Source organism: Oncorhynchus mykiss, chromosome 12, assembly GCF_057628025.1.
Source record: "Oncorhynchus mykiss isolate SJ-2025 chromosome 12, ASM5762802v1, whole genome shotgun sequence".
Lineage (NCBI taxonomy): Eukaryota > Metazoa > Chordata > Actinopteri > Salmoniformes > Salmonidae > Oncorhynchus > Oncorhynchus mykiss.
The window spans coordinates 74490545-74509667 of record NC_143033.1 but is presented as its reverse complement, the minus strand read 5'-3'; the positions used below and the strand labels follow the sequence as shown (position 1 = coordinate 74509667).

The window sequence follows — 19123 nt, the reverse complement described above, 5'->3', positions numbered from 1 at the left end:
CCCACTGGGAATGTGATGAAAGAAATAAAAGCTGAAAGAAATCATTCTCTCTACTATATTTCTGACATTTCACATTCTTAAAATAAAGTGGTGATCCTAACTGACCTAAGACAGGGAATTTTTACTAGGATTAAATGTCAGGAATTGTGAAAAACTGAGTTTAAATGTGTTTGGCTAAGGTGTATGTAAACTTCCGACTTCAACTGTAGGTAGTCTTGTTAGCTAGCTAGCTAGCTAGCTTGTTATCTATGCTGGTTGTTAGCTAGCATAACTGATATGTGTATAATTGTAAGGGACACTTCATGCTTTATGGATAATATTTACATTTACAGAGTGGGTGAGCTCCATTCTTGACAGGCTGATCAAATTCAATAGCAGTGGTCTAAGGCACTGCATCTCAGTGCTTGAGGCGTTACTACAGACACCCTGGTTCGAATCCAGGCTGTATCACAACTGGCCGTGATTGGGAGTCCCATAGGGCGGTGCACAATTGGCCCAGCATTGTCTGTATTTAGCCGGTGGAGGCCATCATTGTAAATAATACATTTTTTTTAACCAACTTGCCTAGTTAAATAAAGGTAACAACAACAAAAAAAAGAGGCTGTCTGCAAGGAGCATTACATATGAAACATCTTACAAGCCAGCATTTTGATTTATCAGCCTCTGAGGCTGCTATTGAATCTGATCAGCCTGACAGGAATAGTGCCCACCCCTGGATCAGATATACATCTACCTATAAAGCACTTTGACAGCTAATCTGCCTGCAAGGAGCCTTGCCTATGAAACAGCCTACAAGGCACCAACCTTATTTCTAAGCCTCTGAGGCTGAAATTGAATCTGATCAGCCAGTCAGATTAGTTAGTCTAGCTAACAATAGCAGCTAACAAGACTACCTAGCTAACTAGCTAGCCAACAAGACTACCTAGCTAACTGGGAAACAGTGCAGCCTGTCAGGCATCGACGAGCGCATTGCGATCAACACAGTCACAGGGCTCCTTGATGAGGTGGTTGTCGTGAACAAATGAATGCGTGGTACTTTTGATTATCTCGTTAGGAGATAAATAAGTTGTGATCTCAACATAAGAAGGGATTCATTTTTTAAAGTCATATGTCCTCTCTGGACTAAATATATGAGGGATTGGGCTTTCAGAGTCTGACTTGAGTCTACCAGTCAGTCAGACTCACGGTGGCCAGAGTAGCTGACCTGATGAGTAATTGATTTTGGTCGAGATCAAATTAAAGCAACGAGACGTTAATTAAAGTTGTAAAAACACAGTGTCCTTGCTCTGAGGCTTGGAGGACCGTGGTCAGAGCCAGACTGCTGTTATGTTCAGACAGACATGCTTCAGAATACAAAGTACGCCCTCCTGAACATGGCTTGCATCCCAAATGGCACTTTATTCTTTATGTAGTGCACCGCTTTTGACAATGGCCCATAGGACTTTGTTGAAAAGTAGTGCACTACAGTGCCTTGCGAAAGTATTCGGCCCCCTTGAACTTTGCGACCTTTTGCCACATTTCAGGCTTCAAACATAAATATATAAAACTGTATTTTTTTGTGAAGAATCAACAACAAGTGGGACACAATCATGAAGTGGAACGACATTTATTGGATATTTCAAACTTTTTTAACAAATCAAAAACTGAAACATTGGGCGTGCAAAATTATTCAGCCCCTTTACTTTCAGTGCAGCAAACTCTCTCCAGAAGTTCAGTGAGGATCTCTGAATGATCCAATGTTGACCTAAATGACTAATGATGATAAATACAATCCACCTGTGTGTAATCAAGTCTCCGTATAAATGCACCTGCACTGTGATAGTCTCAAAGGTCCGTTAAAAGCGCAGAGAGCATCATGAAGAACAAGGAACACACCAGGCAGGTCCGAGATACTGTTGTGAAGAAGTTTAAAGCCGGATTTGGATACAAAAAGATTTCCCAAGCTTTAAACATCCCAAGGAGCACTGTGCAAGCGATAATATTGAAATGGAAGGAGTATCAGACCACTGCAAATCTACCAAGACCTGGCCGTCCCTCTAAACTTTCAGCTCATACAAGGAGAAGACTGATCAGAGATGCAGCCAAGAGGCCCATGATCACTCTGGATGAACTGCAGAGATCTACAGCTGAGGTGGGAGACTCTGTCCATAGGACAACAATCAGTCGTATATTGCACAAATCTGGCCTTTATGGAAGAGTGGCAAGAAGAAAGCCATTTCTTAAAGATATCCATAAAAAGTGTTGTTTAAAGTTTGCCACAAGCCACCTGGGAGACACACCAAACATGTGGAAGAAGGTGCTCTGGTCAGATGAAACCAAAATTGAACTTTTTGGCAACAATGCAAAACGTTATGTTTGGCGTAAAAGCAACACAGCTGAACACACCATCCCACTGTCAAACATGGTGGTGGCAGCATCATGGTTTGGGCCTGCTTTTCTTCAGCAAGGACAGGGAAGATGGTTAAAATTGATGGGAAGATGGATGGAGCCAAATACAGGACCATTCTGGAAGAAAACCTGATGGAGTCTGCAAAAGACCTGAGACTGGGACGGAGATTTGTCTTCCAACAAGACAATGATCCAAAACATAAAGCAAAATCTACAATGGAATGGTTCAAAAATAAACATATCCAGGTGTTAGAATGGCCAAGTCAAAGTCCAGACCTGAATCCAATCGAGAATCTGTGGAAAGAACTGAAAACTGTTGTTCACAAATGCTCTCCATCCAACCTCACTGAGCTCGAGCTGTTTTGCAAGGAGGAATGGGGAAAAATGTCAGTCTCTCGATGTGCAAAACTGATAGACATACCCCAAGCGACTTACAGCTGTAATCGCAGCAAAAGGTGGCGCTACAAAGTATTAACTTAAGGGGGCTGAATAATTTTGCACGCCCAATTTTTCAGTTTTTGATTTGTTAAAAAAGTTTGAAATATCCAATAAATGTCGTTCCACTTCATGATTGTGTTGTTGTTGATTCTTCACAAAAAAATACAGTTTTATATCTTTATGTTTGAAGCCTGAAATGTGGCAAAAGGTCGCAAAGTTCAAGGGGGCCGAATACTTTCGCAAGGCACTGTATATAGGGAATACGGTGCCATTTGGGATATAGCCATGGTTGCCCGATCAAAGCCCTCTCATGCAGGGTTATGTTACATCAGTCGCTGAGTAACCAGCCCAGGAAATGACATGGGAGTTGAGATTTGTGATCCGAGGGGTCAAACGTCCAGATACGGCTAACTGGGGGCGTGAAAACAGCTTCATCGCACAACACACGCGGCTATGATGAGGTCAACCAGGAGGTCAACGTCCAGCTTTAAACCATGGCTCATATACAGAGGTGAAAGCTATGTAAGTTACCCAGACTTTATTAGACATCTGAACAAACACACGAGCAACTGTCATATAACACAGAGGCTTCTTAAACAAACACCGGTCTCTGGGGAAACCTTCAAATACAACACATACTGTAGGTAGGTAATGAGCAATCACAGACCACAGTCTCATTGTGGAATCTGTGGAGGGAGGGAAGAGGCCCATATTTCTCTCAAGTCCCCATCCTATCCTCCTCCCATCCCCCTCTCCGTCTCCAGTGTGCCTGGCTGGGCCTCTGTCTGAGCTGAGACGGAGGGGGCTGGTGGGAAAATGGGAATGTGGTGATTAAGAGTGGGCCTATATGACCTCCCAGCTCTAAAAATACACTGTTTACTCAAGACCACTGCCAAGGAATTCTGGACTAGGCAGAGGGGAGTGCATAAATGTGTTTTGGGGGGGAACCGGAGAGAGAGGACAGGAAGTGTGTCTGTGTGTGAGGGCATGTGTGTGTGTGTGAGGGCATGCGTGTGTGTTAGGGCATGTGTGCATGTGTGAGGGCGTGTGTGTGTGTGGGGGGGGGGGGGGGCTTGCATGCGTGTATGTGACTTTGACAATGTGCGTGTGAAGGAAGGGATGTCTTGAAAGGAGGAAAACAATGCATTTCAGGAGCACTGACACACACACAGGCAATTACCACACAGATCACATCCAAGGACTTCTTGGAACACACAGGTACACACACAGATACACACACACACACACACACACACACACATACATACACTTCCAAAGACCGTCTCTTTCAGTCTCTTCCAGCCATCATTGTCTGGCATCCCACACCAAGAGTCATGCTCTTGACAGAGAGAGTGTGTTTCATAGAATGGAGAATAAAGAGAGGGACAGAGAGAAAGAAACCGAGAGAGAGGGGGGAAAAAAGCTAGCGAGAGCTTCCCTCAGTGGTCCCACTGTGTTCTGCCTCCTGTGTGTCTCCTAGCCTCCCACTCCTCTGTCTGTCCCTGGCCTGCCAACGAGGGGCTCGGTTGAGGCGGGAGAGGGAAGGAGTTGGGAGAAAATAGAGATTATGTGAGACAGATATGGATGCATGGGAGCGAGAGGCTCCTGTCCTGTTTGAGGGGCAGGCAGTAGGTCACGAAGGCATTTCATAAAGGCACCAGCCAGACTGTATGGGTTGGGGATGTATGACAGGCCTCTGTTAGACATCATGGGCCTGACTGCTGCTGACACTGAGCTTGGCACCACATGCTGGGATGAGGGGGCGACTACGGTCTGTCTACTGACTGCCTACTGACTGCCTACTGTCGGTCTGCTGACGGTCTACTGACGGTCTACTGTCGGTCTTCTGACTGCCTACTGACTGTCTACTGACTGTCTACTGTCTGTCTACTGACTGTCTACTGACTGCCTACTGTCGGTCTGCTGACGGTCTACTGACGGTCTTCTGACTGTCTACTGACTGTCTACTGTCGGTCTGCTGTCGGTCTACTGTCGGTCTACTGTCGGTCTTCTGACTGTCTACTGTCGGTCTACTGACTGTCTACTGACTGTCTACTGACTGCCTACTGTCGGTCTGCTGACTGCCTACTGTCAGTCTACTCTCGGTCTACTGACTGTCTACTGACTGCCTACTGTCGGTCTACTGTCGGTCTACTGACTGTCTACTGTCGGTCTACTGTCTGTCTATTGTCGGTCTACTCTGTACCAGACAGGCACCATGGGTGAGCTGCCACTCTGGGTTAGTAGGTCAACGCAATGGGAAACTAACACGCAACACCTAACCTAAAATGGACATATGTTGCCCATATGGGCATATGCCAGCCCTCCCATCCGATCCCACACCTGTCTCCTCTCTCTCTCTCTCTCTCTCTGCAGTATCACATCTCAATCAACCTAGCTAACCAGAGGCTTTTGTTCACTTCACACTAGACACTGTGGACGTGAATACACATGTAACTACGCCCACTGAGCTGCTCAGGAGAAGCTCTCTATCCGCAGAACAGAACGTGAAGCCTGCAGGGCTCATAATGAGCAATAACGACTACATGACATGACTAATCATGTTCAAATGAAGGTGCTAAAAAGGTTAGTGCACACAGACGGAGGTGTGGGATGACCTGCTGGAACCTATACTCTCCTATTCCGGATGGACAGAAATCTACGAAGCTCACTTTCAGAATAGCACAAACTCTCAACATCCCTTCAATATTGCAGTGCTTTTCAATACAGATCTACTCTGCTTAGCCTGCATTCACTTGTGACTGAAATTCATGCCTTGAATTGTCTAACTTGACTCTAAATGGGCCCCTAAAAAATGAATTAAACTGGTCTAATCTATGCCAATATATCTGAGATAAATGTGACTATACGTCAGTGTCTCCTCCCTGCTTTGTAATGGGCCATTAGAAAGGTGTGGCCAGTGGCCATGTAATGGTTGTGTAGCACAGCATCTAATTCTTAGTGTGATGATTATAGTCAGTCAGTTATTTGACACACTCCCTCTAGCACCAGCAGTAAATCACCTGTGTGACAGCTCTGAGGCCTATCGCTCTTCTCTGCTCTGTGGAGGTGGCAGCACACACACGCACGCACGCACGCACGCACGCACGCACGCACGCACGCACGCACGCACGCACACACACACACACACACACACACACACACACACACACACACACACACACACACACACACACACACACACACACGCTTGTGCCAGCCTCGCCCCTCTAGGGTGTGTTCCTGAAGTGAGATTGAGTCACCTCGCTCACCCTGTCCTCCCTCCCTCCCTCGCTCCCTCAGGAGGCTGCATGTCCCGTCTGACTTGAGGCTTCAGAGAGCCTCAGCTCACCGCTCCCTCAACGCCCCCACCCTCAGCCCTCCTCCCTTTCCTGTTTGAGTTGTCCTCTTGTAGCGAGTTGTGACATTATCAGACATGTATACTGTTCATCAGCTACGTTATATAATTCTAGGACTTTTCACCACGCCGTCTGTGCTCTGAGAGGACTGAGACTGAGATTGCCTGGGAGTGAGGTGGGAGAGAGGAGGGGGTAGATAAGGATATGATGCCTGACTGATAGTGTGATGCAGGCCTGAGATCACTCATCTCCCCCTCAACCACCACCATCCCACACTCACGTCATGTCTTGGCTCCCGAGTGGCACAAGGGGTCTAAGGCACTGCATCACAGTGCTAGAGGCATCATCAGGCTGTATCATAACCGGCTGTGATTGGGAGTCCCATAGAGCGGTGCACAATTGGCCCAGCGTTGTCCGAGTTAGGATATGGCTGGAGTAGTCCGTCATTGTAAATAGGAATTTGTTCTTAACTGACATGCCTTGTTAAATAAATAAGAAATTGTGTGTGTGTGTGTGTGTGTGTGTGTGTGTGTGTGTGTGTGTGTGTGTGTGTATGTGTGTGTGTGTGTGTGTGTGTGTGTGTGTGTGTGTGTGAGATCTTGCACCCCGGTGTGAGAGTCCCGCTGACACATGGCCTGCGAATCTGGTAGTGGTATTGGCGCGTCCTACAGATATAGAATCTTAATTTGATAACCCTGTTGTAGGAGAACTTGTAGTGTATTTGAGGTTTAAAAGGCTTCTGAAGTTTGTGATTTTCCCTTACAAAAAATGTAGCAAACCCTACAAAAATGACCATTAATTCACATTTCTTGTCGCTGCAGGATAACTTTTATGTTGTAACAAATTGGCTCAAATTAAGATCCTACGTGTACTTCTGCATGTGTGTGTGTGCATGTGTGGTCAGGCATACTATGAGTCTTGTGGTGAGAAACCCCATGACCCAAGCTCTGTAGAGGGAAGTAAAAGATAAAAAGATTGAGTACTAATGATGTCCGTGCTTGGTGACACATCACGTACACAGAATCATACATGAACATCAAGAGCTATAGAGGAACTGACTTCCTAAAAGCAGCACAATGTGTGTTCACTCACTCACACACACACACACATCCACGAACACACACACAAACAACTTACCCGTTTGTCCCATTGGCTGTGCGAGTCGGCTGAGAGAGAGTCACCTCAAGTGGACCCTGTGAAAAAAGCAACAACAAAAAAAACACTTAACCCAGCTAGCACATTTGGTTCCTTGAATGCCGTGGACACGTACGTTTTTGGTTTCCCATTGGTTCTGGGAATGAAGCCATACGTTTCCTGACCGGTAAAACATTCTGAGAACGAAATTGAACATTTCCCCTGTTCTGGGAACATTCATATTTTGGTTGAAGAGAGGTTCTGAGAACGTTTTACTATGGTTCCCTGAACGTTTCCTGAGAGGTTTTTATTAATGTTCTGAGAATGGAAATTATAGGTTATTTGAAGGCAATAAAAATAAGGTTCTGTGAACATGTTTCAACAAGACTTTTAATAACACTGTTAGCTTAGTTGAACTGTTTTGAACTCCAAGCACAAATCAAAATGTATTTGCTTAGGCATTAATCATGTAAACACATGTATTATTTTATTGTGGCACATCAGTGAGATTTGAATATATGACTGTTCTGTTCTGTATCCATGGAATTAGTCCACTGGGCCACCAGGACGGAGCTAGCATGCCATGTATTTTAACTCATTCAAAGCTGTTAAGTTTAGTCTATTCAAACAGACTCCATTTCAAAGGAAACAAGCACTGATTAAGATCCGGTGTGGCCAATTAGTAGGCGCAACCCACACAGCTGAACAAGCTTAACAAGACAGAGGATAGAGATAGTTTTGTTGATGCTACAGAACATTAGTCTTTTTTAAATAACATTCTTAGAAAGTTCTCTGGACGTTACAAAAAAATGTCTTGTGGTTTTTATGGATCTTATTTGTATGTTCTCTGATCTATTTGAGAACATGACTTTAAATAGAACCATGATTCCTCATGTAGGAAACGTTATGCTGAAACTACTGAAAATCCCAGAGAAGAATGTTGTTTCTTAACATACGCAGAACAATGTAAGCACATGACTTTAAATAGAATCATGAGGAAACCTATAGGAAATGTTATGCTGAAGTACTGAAATTCTCACAGAAGAACGTTGTTTCTTAATGTTCTCTGAACTATTTGAGAATATTCTCAATTGTTAAACCAGTTGGAGAACGTTCCTAGAATATTACCAACATTTTTATTAAATGTAACCATGTTTGAACTTTTAGGAAACGTTCTGTTCAAGTTGTGTAAATGAGCTTAGAATGTTCCAAAGCCAAACAACTATCCTGCACCATTCCCAAAAGGTTTTGGGAAGGTAGTATGTAAAATAACCATAGGACCAACACCCTCTCACCAAGATCTAATAAACGTATGGTTCTCATAACGTTATGTGCTAGCTGGGAAGAGTCTGCATCCTGATTACAACATACATGTGTAATGAGGGGTGATCTGAGAGAGCTATGGGCCCATCAGTTCAAGGTAGATAACCCTTAGCATGGTAGGTTCCCAGGTAGGTTCCCAGGCAGTCTAGATGGGGTGATTTCACCCCTGAAGGTTTGCCCCCCAGCCAACCCTGTGTGTTAAAGTATAGCATTCTGCCTGCCTTTCCTGGCAACCACACCAGGCACATAGCTGCTCTGTTCTTGTAATGGTTGGCTTTCACATGCAAGGGTGAGGTGGCTGGGAGAAATATGGCATTCAATACAGGCTCATTTAACACAAGAACCAGGAACAGAGGATTATTTTGTGCTTTAGCTCAACACACACCCCCACGCCCTTTTATTCACATCCAGTCGTTTCTGTGAAAAAGGCAACTAACATCAAATATTTGTGGTTGGTCGCACTCCTATCTCACATAGCTGTCTGTGTCTTTATTGGTGTATTACTGTTATATAAACACACAAATGAGAAAATGATATATTCAAGTCCCATAAGACTAATGTTGGTACAGTGTCAAAATAAACCAACAGAAATCACTTTTTTTCTTAGCAAACACTTCTAGCCAGAGCACTTGAACCTTTAGGTCACTAGACCAACCAAGGCTGTAACACAGTATAGCCTACCCTCACATACTGCTGGCACTCCTCTTTCAGAGAGAGACAGAGAGACAGAGAGTGAGAGAGAGAGAGTGAGAGAGAGAGAGAGAGAGAGAGAGAGAGAGAGAGAGAGAGAGAGAGAGAGAGAGAGAGGCCAGACCAGGGAGACAAACAGACTAGGCCCATAAATGAGGGTGTAGAGACAGACTCCTGTTTCTACTTTAACTGCACTGATGATTAAGCAGAGGGCTTTTTTTTATTTCCTGGAAAATCACAACGAGGGGCCAACATCATTTCCCTGTACAGTACTTTTCCTCTTAAACAGCCATCTATCCCCACCCCTCTCTCTGCTGCACACTGAGAGATGTGTCAACTGAATACACGGAGCCCCTGCTAGCAGTCAAGTTGGAACAGTGAACTTTTTATTCTGGACGCCCTGCAGCCAGGGGCTGGAAAGGAGATTTACCTTTTACTGCTTATGGGACCTTGGAAAACCTCATCAGAGCTAGCCTGTGATCCAGTCGGCCCGTGTCCGTGGTGCGCTGTGTGTTTCTGTGGCCTGTGATGTTGTCTCTGAGGAGTCACAGCCTTGAGGGAGGCCCTGCAGCGGCCCGGCCCGGGGTTCCGGCCTACCTGAAACACTATCCAGGTCAGCTCTGGGCCCCTCGCTGTTCAAACACCACATGTTACTGCTGGGTCTGCTAAGTTTAGGACTCTGCCTCTGCAAAGTGCTTCAGAAAGTTTTTATTTTTTTAAGTGAAAATAAAAATTCAACTACTAATGTACAGTACGCGCTCTGTATGAGGGTAGACGCCGGGCGGAGGGCCGAAGGTCAAATGAAAGGATAAGAAGAAGGTATGAGTAATGTGATTGAGTTCAAGTTTAAACCAGGGAGAGGTACTGCAAACGTCAGATGAGCCCGATAGGAATGACTGAATGGTGTCGAAAAGCATTTTGTGAATGAGGCTCGGGCGGGCTGTGGCCCTCCCCTGCTCCTGGCTCTGCTTGGCCCTCGTCGACCCTCAACCAACTGGCCAAGTCCCGTTCCCTAGACATTCTGCTCACACCAGACACAGCCTGAGCCTGCCATGTCTGACTGAGAGAAAACTGGTGATGGAAATGATTGCCAATTGGCATATGGGAAGTCTGCTTATAAATCCAATAAATAAACCCCCCCCCCCCCCCCAGTCTTATTGTGAGTAGGTACTCTCTACGAAAAGAACACTGTCACTGAACATTATCTCCCCTGTCTGTTTATCTAGACCAGAGATTCCCAAACTTTTTCACTCACACTTATTTCCTGCAATTCTACACATTTTGTCATGGGGTGCAGAGAAAATGTTGCAGTTTTAAAGCTAATTTTCTTGCAATTCTGTACATTTTGCCTTGTCTAATGTGTATTCATGTGACATTTGAATGACTCAAACATTACAATAAAATCTATGGGCTAGTTGATCTGGACAAGTGATAAATATACAATGACTGATATGACAAGAGGAAAACTGATGATGCACTACCCAATTTCAAAATCGCACTTTGTGCATTCCACTATTACAACTTTCAAGAGTATGTTGAAAGCCTCTGCCGATCCCTCGCCCCCAGTTTGGGAACCACTGATCTAAGCTACCTCTTTAAATGCATAGTCCCAAAGATGATAGAAGGAGAAAAGAAGGAGGGAACGGCGTGCTTTTCAGAAGTCTGGAGGAGTCGATCTCGAATGGAGAGAGTAGACAGAGTGGAAGAAAGCGCAGGCAGGGGATGATTCATCCGGACTGGAGCCGGGGCTAGAGAAGGAGGGAGAGAGAGATGCCGTGATGTATTCGTTCCGTGGCTCACTTCCGCTCTCCTCTGGCACCACCACCACACCCTCCTCCCTCCTCCCCCTGCCTGGCCCTGCAGCTCTCCGGGGAGGCTGAGTAACCAGGATGAAATGCTCGGGCTCTGCCAACGTCAGCCTGAGGACCAGATGTGTGGCCTGAAGGTGGTGAGGCCGCGACGCAACGGAAACCAAATATAAACCAGTGTACCGTAACACCTCTGAAGACTCTTTTCTAATAAAGAGGGAGGAGGGGAGGGCAGAGGCATCGCCGTTAGCCGGTTAACGGACCCACTTTCAGGCAAGCCAGGACTGGACCTGCTTCTTCCCGGTAATGCTGGCAGCTGTCGTAGACGGGCACAATGCCCGGTGGCAAACATAGCTAGGCCTAACTTCATATTGCATCTAGCAGAATGCTGAGATTTAAGTGGAAACATTGAAGGGAGAGAGAATGACTGATGTCCTCTCCTAAAATTAGTGCCCTGGCTATCTCAACACTGGAGGCATTCATCTCAGCCTGCCTGACTGTTTGGGCAGCTGTTGGGAGAGCAATTTCTTTGAATCCAGATTGTAAACATGCATGGGAAAGGTTCTGAACTGGCCTAGGCAGGGACCACTCTGCCAGCCAAGCCTGCACAAGCGTCACAACTGAGTCATGCATCCAACCTCAGCTGGAGCACAGGCCAGGCACAGAGCATCACTCCATAGTTTCAGTATTATGGCTGTTACGCTTCACAACCCTTTCTTGGCACCGCAGAGGAAACCGTTGACGTAGTAGATGGTGGTGGTGGTGAAGATGTTGGGTGGATGTATCTGGAGAAGAGGGGAGACTCGTCACTCCTCCACCAGGCCTGTGGGTAGCTGTGGTCACCCCTGGCAGCAGCAGGGACCATTTAGCTAACAAGCTTTTAGAGAGAAAATGTTCCAACACACACGCACAGGGAGGGCTGGGAGGTCTGACCTACTGCCTCAAAGTGCGGCTTGTCAAACGCTGGACGTAACTGAGGCCACTGTGTAAACAGTGGAACTTCCCTGTAGGGCTTTCCCAGGACCAGGACTCATCTACGACACCCACCTTCCGACCCCACCCCCAAAACCACCATTGACACCATGGAAAGCTAAATATTACAGTTCACAAATCTTTAGATTTTCCTTGGGATGGACGGCCTTCGGAGTCTGTGCTGTAATGGTGCATACCACCCTGCATACCACTGCTAGCTTGCTTCTGAAACTAAGCAGGGTTGGTCCTGGTCAGTCCCTGGATGGGAGACCAGATGCTGCTGGAAGTGGTGTTGGAGGGCCAGTAGGAGGCACTCTTTCCTCTGGTCTAAAAAAATATATCCCAATGCCCCAGGGCAGTGATTGGGGACATTGCCCTGTGTAGGGTGCTGTCTTTCGGATGGGACGTTAAATGGGTGTCCTGGCTCTCTGAGGTCATTAAAGATCCCATGGCACTTATCGTAAGAGTAGGGGTGTTAACCCCGGTGTCCTGGCTAAATTCCCAATCTGACCCTCAAACCATCACGGTCACCTAATAATCCCCAGTTTACAATTGGCTCATTCATCCCCCTCCTCTCCCCTGTAACTATTCCCCAGGTCGTTGCTGCAAATGAGAAAGTGTTCTCAGTCAACTTACCTGGTAAAATAACGGATAAAAAAATTATAATAATAAAATAAAATCTTAGTCTGGGTCAGCTGAGGTCTAATGGTTGGCTCAGCAAGTAGTATTGACTGGTCGTATCTATATCCAGCACACATCAGTGAGAAGGGTCAGGCCGGGAGGAAACAGGATTAGCAGTAGACAAGAAATCAATAATCAATATTTTCTAGGGAGTTGTGTCCGGTTGTAGTTAAGGAGCTGATACAATCTCAAGTGGGAGGTGAGGCCTAATGTTTGTAGAAAAGGGTATGAACACACAATAACCTAAGTCACTGGAAGCAAACCAAAGCCAGTGGTTTGAACAATAGGCCAAACCCTCATCACCACTCATTCACATAGCCTATGCTCACTGTAGTCCAGATGATAAAACATGGACGGCCACACAATGAATGTGAAATCAGATCATTATTGACAGGGATGTTCTTTAGAGGTTACTCTCTTTGTTCTCTTTTGAGAAAGGAAGTGTGCAGCACACTATTGGGTAAATCCATATGAACTCATTTCAAAAACTATTTCATAATTTCCTGCACAAAAATGTTTTGAATAGAAATGTAGATTTTTTAAAATCTTTAACGTCAATGATCTGAAAACGTGTCAACTCTGATTTTGTTCATACGTTGTAGCTTAGACCCTACTTCAGATCCTCTGAGGTGTTTGTGTTGTGCCGCCTTCGGTTGAGACACAACATGCTGTTGAATACTGGGTGGGTCAAATCAAATCAAAGTGTATTTGTCACATGCGCCGAATACAACCGTACAGTGAAATGCTTACTTACAGGCTCTAACCAATGGTGTGAAAAAAAAGGTATGTGTGTGTGTGTGTAGGTAAGTAAAGAAATAAAACAACAGTAAAAAGACATTTGAAAAAAAGAGTAGCAAGGCTATATACCTGTTAGTCAGACTTATTGAGGTAGTATGTACATGAAGGTATCGTTAAAGTGACTATTCATATATGATGAACAGAGAGTAGCATTAGCGTAAAAGGAGGGGTTGGTGGGTGGTGGGACACAATGCAGATAGTCCGGTTAGCCAATGTGAGGGAGCACTGGTTGGTCGGGCCAATTGAGGTAGTATGTACATGAATGCATAGTTAAAGTGACTAAGCATATAAGATAAACAGAGAGTAGCAGCAGCGTAAAAGAGGGGTTGGGGGGGGGCACACAATGCAAATAGTCCAGGTAGCCATTTGATTACCTGTTCAGGGGTCTTATGGCTTGGGGGTAAAAGCTATTGAGAAGCCTTTTTGTCCTCGACTTGACACTCCGGCACCGCTTGCCATGCGGTAGTAGAGAGAACAGTCTATGACTGGGGTGGCTGGGGTCTTTGACAATTTTTAGGGCCGTCCTCTGACACCGCCTGGTGTAGAGGTCCTGGATGGCAGGCAGCTTTGCCCCAGTGATGTACTGGGCCGTACGCACTACCCTCTGAAGCGCCTTGCGGTCGGAGGCCGAGCAATTGCCGTACCAGGCAGTGATGCAACCGGTCAGGATGCTCTCGATGTTGCAGCTGTAGAACCTTTTGAGGATCTCAGGACCCATGCCAAATATTTTTCGTTTCCTGAGGGGGAATAGGCTTTGTCGTGCCCTCTTCACGACTGTCTTGGTGTGTTTGGACCAATCTAGTTTGTTGTTGATGCGGACACCAAGGAACTTGAAGCTCTCAACCTGCTCCACTACAGCCCCGTCGATGAGAATGGGGACGTGCTCGGTGCTCCTTTTCCTGTAGTCCACAAATCATCTCCTTAGTCTTGGTTACGTTGAGGGATAGGTTGTTATTATGGCACCACCCGGCCAGGTCTCTGACCTCCTCCCTATAGTCTGTCTCGTCGTTGTCATTTCAATCATAGAAAACAAATCTGAGAATGGACCTATCCCTTCAGATTAGCTGTAGCTGGTACACCATTAAAATGTCAATTCAATGTCAATTTTAAGTTTTAATTACTACCTCAAAGATGGCCGCCGGTCAACCCACCGTCGAATGTCAAGTGGTCATGTCTATAATATTATCTATCCTTCAATGATTTCAATAGATTTCCTATGGAGGATTGACAGTAGCCTAAAATGTAAAACAACATATCCCATTCAAGTCAACATTCTCTGATATGTGGACCTCCAACTATCTTTGTGGCATTATTTGAAAGTCTAAATGTCTATTTGATTCCCATTTTAGTACATTATCAGACAAAACATGACACCCACCTGTATTCAAGAGCATGTTGTGTCTCAACCGATGACGGGCACAACACCAAAACCTTAGATGATGTAAAAATAGGGTATAAGCTACAACATACGCAAATATGTAATAAAAAAAGAAATAATTATAAAACAGTTTGACAACCCTGTTCGTAAGCTTCTAAATGATATCAATCTCCACCGTTTATCTTTTCCAGTGATGAAGACATGTCTCATGGTACGGTGGGGTATGCAAAAATAGGTCAACTTTGAGCACCTTTATCTCTTGAAGGTTTTGGTATCCAGGTCCAAAAAGTCCCTTTCTGAGCAACGGGCAAATGTGTATGGAAGGTTTAGTTCAAATCAAAATGGGTGCTGTCAAAAAGTGATTGAACTCAAATGGATTTAACCCACTGTAAGTCACAAAGGGGTAATGACAGAGAGAAGACATGATTGAGGGGCTAAGAGGGGTGGAGACAAGTTTTTGGCCTGGATATGCATGGCTAGGTTTGATGGGGAGGTTATGCTATATGGTGGGAGGTTGAGCACAGGAGGTTGGAGGCACCTTAATTGGGGAGGACAGGGTTGTGGTAATGACTGGAGCGGAATAAGTGGAATGGTATCAAACACATCGAACATGGGTTCCATGTGATTAATGCCATTCCATTAGCTCCTTTCCAGCCGTTATTGTGGGCCGTCTTCTCCTCAGCAGCCTCCACTGGGGTGGAGTGGGTCTTACTTTAAACCCATCAAGCGTCCTTAACCGAGACACACTACAATAACCCTGCATTGATTGAGGAAATGGACCATGGATGGAGTTTTTTTTTAGCTATCACTGCCAGACAGATGGTGCATAATGATCAAGACATGGGATGTTTGCCAAGAACAACTCTCCAATACGGACACCTCTCTGGATCCCCCTGAGCACCAGATGTTCCTCTTATCTCCGGACCAGACCAGTCTGTTAGTGCCGTTGGACTGATGGGAAGAGACCTGCTTATCCATCGCAACTCAAGACCATTTCCATAAAAAAGTATCTCCCTCCAGTTTCTAAAGCATACGTGTGTAACAGCTGGCAGACAGGACAGATGATAGGAATGGATATAGACTATCTATCTTCAGAGGTGAACAGGAGGGGCGAGTGGACTATTTCGTCTGGATGGGTGTTTCATGTTCTCGTTGTGGAGGAAGACATGCTGCCCAAGTCAAGCTAAGCACTGCAAGCAATACAGAAAATATGACTGAAAGCTTAACATGAAGAAATATTTAATTAGGCCTACAACTAGAGGGCTTGTTATGCTGCGGTCAGTAATACTGACTTTGACAATGAATTCTAGGTAAAGCTTCTTTTTAATGGACATGTGAGGAGGGTACAGTACGTTGTGTACTAGATTGACGTGAAGAGGTTACCTCAATACAGGGTAACAATGACCCCTCACAAGTGGGCGGACAATGCTGAACTCTCTGTGCCCGATTAGAAGACTGACATTACGGAGAAGACAAGGCCACAGTCTTGTTTGCCATACAGTGGACGGAGGCCACAGGATCGATTCCATTCAACAGTAGGCTTTTTGGTTGCATCACACTGTGTGAGATTACTCAATGTTGCCCAGGCTTCAAAGAACAGGCCAAACACACATTCTGTCTGTCTGCGTGCCCTGTATCCATGACAGTGGAACTGTATTTTATTGTGATGGAGGGAGCAGGTCACATGAATGACCTGACACACTCCCTGTATCCTGGAAAATGAATCAGTCAGGTCAGCATGATGGTAGTAGTATCACTTCAAAACTGTAAATATGGGCTCTGTAACAAAGCTGATCTAACACAACCTCTAGTCTAGGCCTATCTTTGTGCACATAGGCCTGCTCATTCCTGCCTATGTCTGCATGTCAACATTTTCATCCATATTGGATAGGATTCTAAAGGGGAACATGGTTCTTTTCTTTGCATGGATAGACCTTGCCCCGGCCCAACTCCACATCATTTTCCTGCTGCTGAATCCATAGCCAGCCGTGAGTGTATTCATGAGCTGGTGTTCAGGGCAAAAATCAGGAAGGTGGGTAACTAGGGTGACAAGGAGTTGTGTAGCCAGCTATACCTCTCTGTGGTGAGGAATGAAATTGGTTAATCGACTTATAGCTGCCACTTGTGTGTTGCCCTTCAAAGCAAGCTGCACCATTATTTATGCTGGCTATGTAGGTTATGCTTAGTTATAACTATGTTATAACTCAGCTCACTGGTCACAATAACAACACCCAACCGTAGCACGCGCTCCAGCAGGTATATCTCACTGGTCATCCCCAAATCCAACACCACCTTTGGCCGCCTTTCTTTCCAGTTCTCTACTGCCAATGACTGGAACGAATTGCAAAAATCGCTGAAGTTGGAGACATATTTCCCTCACTAACTTTAAGCATAAGCTGTCAGAGCAGCTCACAGATCGCTGCAGCTCTACACAGCCCATCTGTAAATAGCCCAACCAACTACCTATCTCATCCTGATATTGTTTTTATTAACTTTTTTTTGCTCTTTTGCACACCAGTATTTCTACTTGTACATCATCATCTGTACATCTATCACTCCAGTGTTAATTTGCTAAATTGTAATTACTTCGCTACCATGGCCTATTTATTGCCTTACCTCCTTACTCCATTTGCACACACTGTATATAGATGTTTCTATTGCTATTGACTGTACTTTGTTAATCCCACGTGTAACTCTGTGTTGTTGTTTTTCGTCACACTGCTTTGCTTTATCTTGGCCAGGTCTCAGTTGTAAATGAGAACTTGTTCTCAACTGGCCTACCTGGTTAAATAAAGGTGAAATAAAAATTAAATAAAAAGAGAACTATGTTATAACATGTAGATGTGTCATAGTAAGCTATCAGATTCAAATACAATTTCTACTTTGTGTACTCTCAAACGTGTTCCATACAGGTGAAATACTTTTTTAAACATGTAGCGTCAGCCATTGTGGTGTGTTATTATAAATTGGTATGTCCCCCTATGTAGCACAATCCCATCTGTTCTTTAGTAGTCATGAAGATGAGATTAATACATAGGCTGTGCATAGATGCGTATGACAGGTCTTAACAACGACGTATAACTGCATCATAGGGGAGGAGGGGGCAGACAAATCATATTAACATGGGAATACTAATAATGCATGCAGATAAGGTTACTTACACGTCCGTTGCAAGTCAGATCCTCCTTGTTGCGCAACTCAAAAGATTCTTCCTCCTCTTTCTCCCCATAGTCCCGTCCGAGCAAATTGAAACCCTGCCTGCAGCACAGAAACCAACAAAATCCTTGCACAGGCATTCAAATCGGGTCAAGTCAGGTGTTTTCGACTATTCTTGTCGTAAAGTCAACATTCAACGTCTGGCCTCTGGGGTTACGCGTGTACGTCTCACAGTACGTAACTAAATCCAGAATCGCGTGAGAATAACATCCAAGTTGAACAGCTTCTCTCCATAGACTTCCAGAGGGAATATGACAAACAGACACATACGCCAAAAGAACTGTCCAACACTAGCCTATAGAAGGAACATAGAAGCTATCGAAGAGTTCAACCTGGTGAAAATGAGTCTGAAAGTTATGTCAAATCTGTCCTTCCAAAAGTCTAGTTGTTGCCTTGTCCCGAGACTTTGCTCGTATCTGAAGTCGTTGCGCAAATTATCACAAGCTAACTAAAATACCAATGTATCTACTTTGAAGCTTAAATACCACTACTGGCTGACAAAACCATGAATATTGTAAATAAAAGACATATAAAGAAATCAATATGAGGAGCGAAATTCGTGTTGCCTGCTACTATTCACATACTACAGTGTTGTAGCTAAACTAAAGGGTAGGCAGGCGATTATGACTTACTTGACTTGAGTTTGAACAAAAGCGTGCCAGAGATCAGCCAGCCTTGAATGGGCGGGTCGAGCCGTCCCCTCATGTCGAATGCGAAATATAACTGGCTTGGACTATAACACGACCAGAAAAGGCACGCCTCTCCCCCTCTTCCAACGGACTATTGCGTCACATGCCTCTTTGATGACCTACGACTTTAGCATCCTTGCCCATCATTCTTGAGAAAATATGTTTTCTTACCACATGTCTACTTCATGTTTGTGTGAAGGCTACTGTAAATACTGTGTTGGTAGGCCTAAGCCAGTACTTGTGTAAATG

General features: G+C 45.0%; 1 protein-coding gene across 2 annotated transcripts in view; it reads right to left on the bottom strand.

Annotated features, from left to right (window-relative positions):
• LOC110538213 (unconventional myosin-X) overlaps positions 1-18862 on the bottom strand; it is a 58354-nt gene extending 39492 nt beyond the window's left edge. The window contains exons 1-2 of one of the 2 annotated variants that reach the window (XM_036938269.2): positions 18131-18862; positions 7323-7378 (exon numbers count right to left, since the gene is read on the bottom strand). In XM_036938269.2, the coding sequence (XP_036794164.2) occupies positions 7323-7378; positions 18131-18265 (191 nt within the window). In that variant the 5' untranslated portion in view covers positions 18266-18862. The remainder of the gene's footprint in view (positions 1-7322; positions 7379-18130) is intronic. The other variant, XM_036938268.2, reaches the window with a different exon arrangement.
• Between the last annotated feature and the right edge of the window lie 261 nt (positions 18863-19123).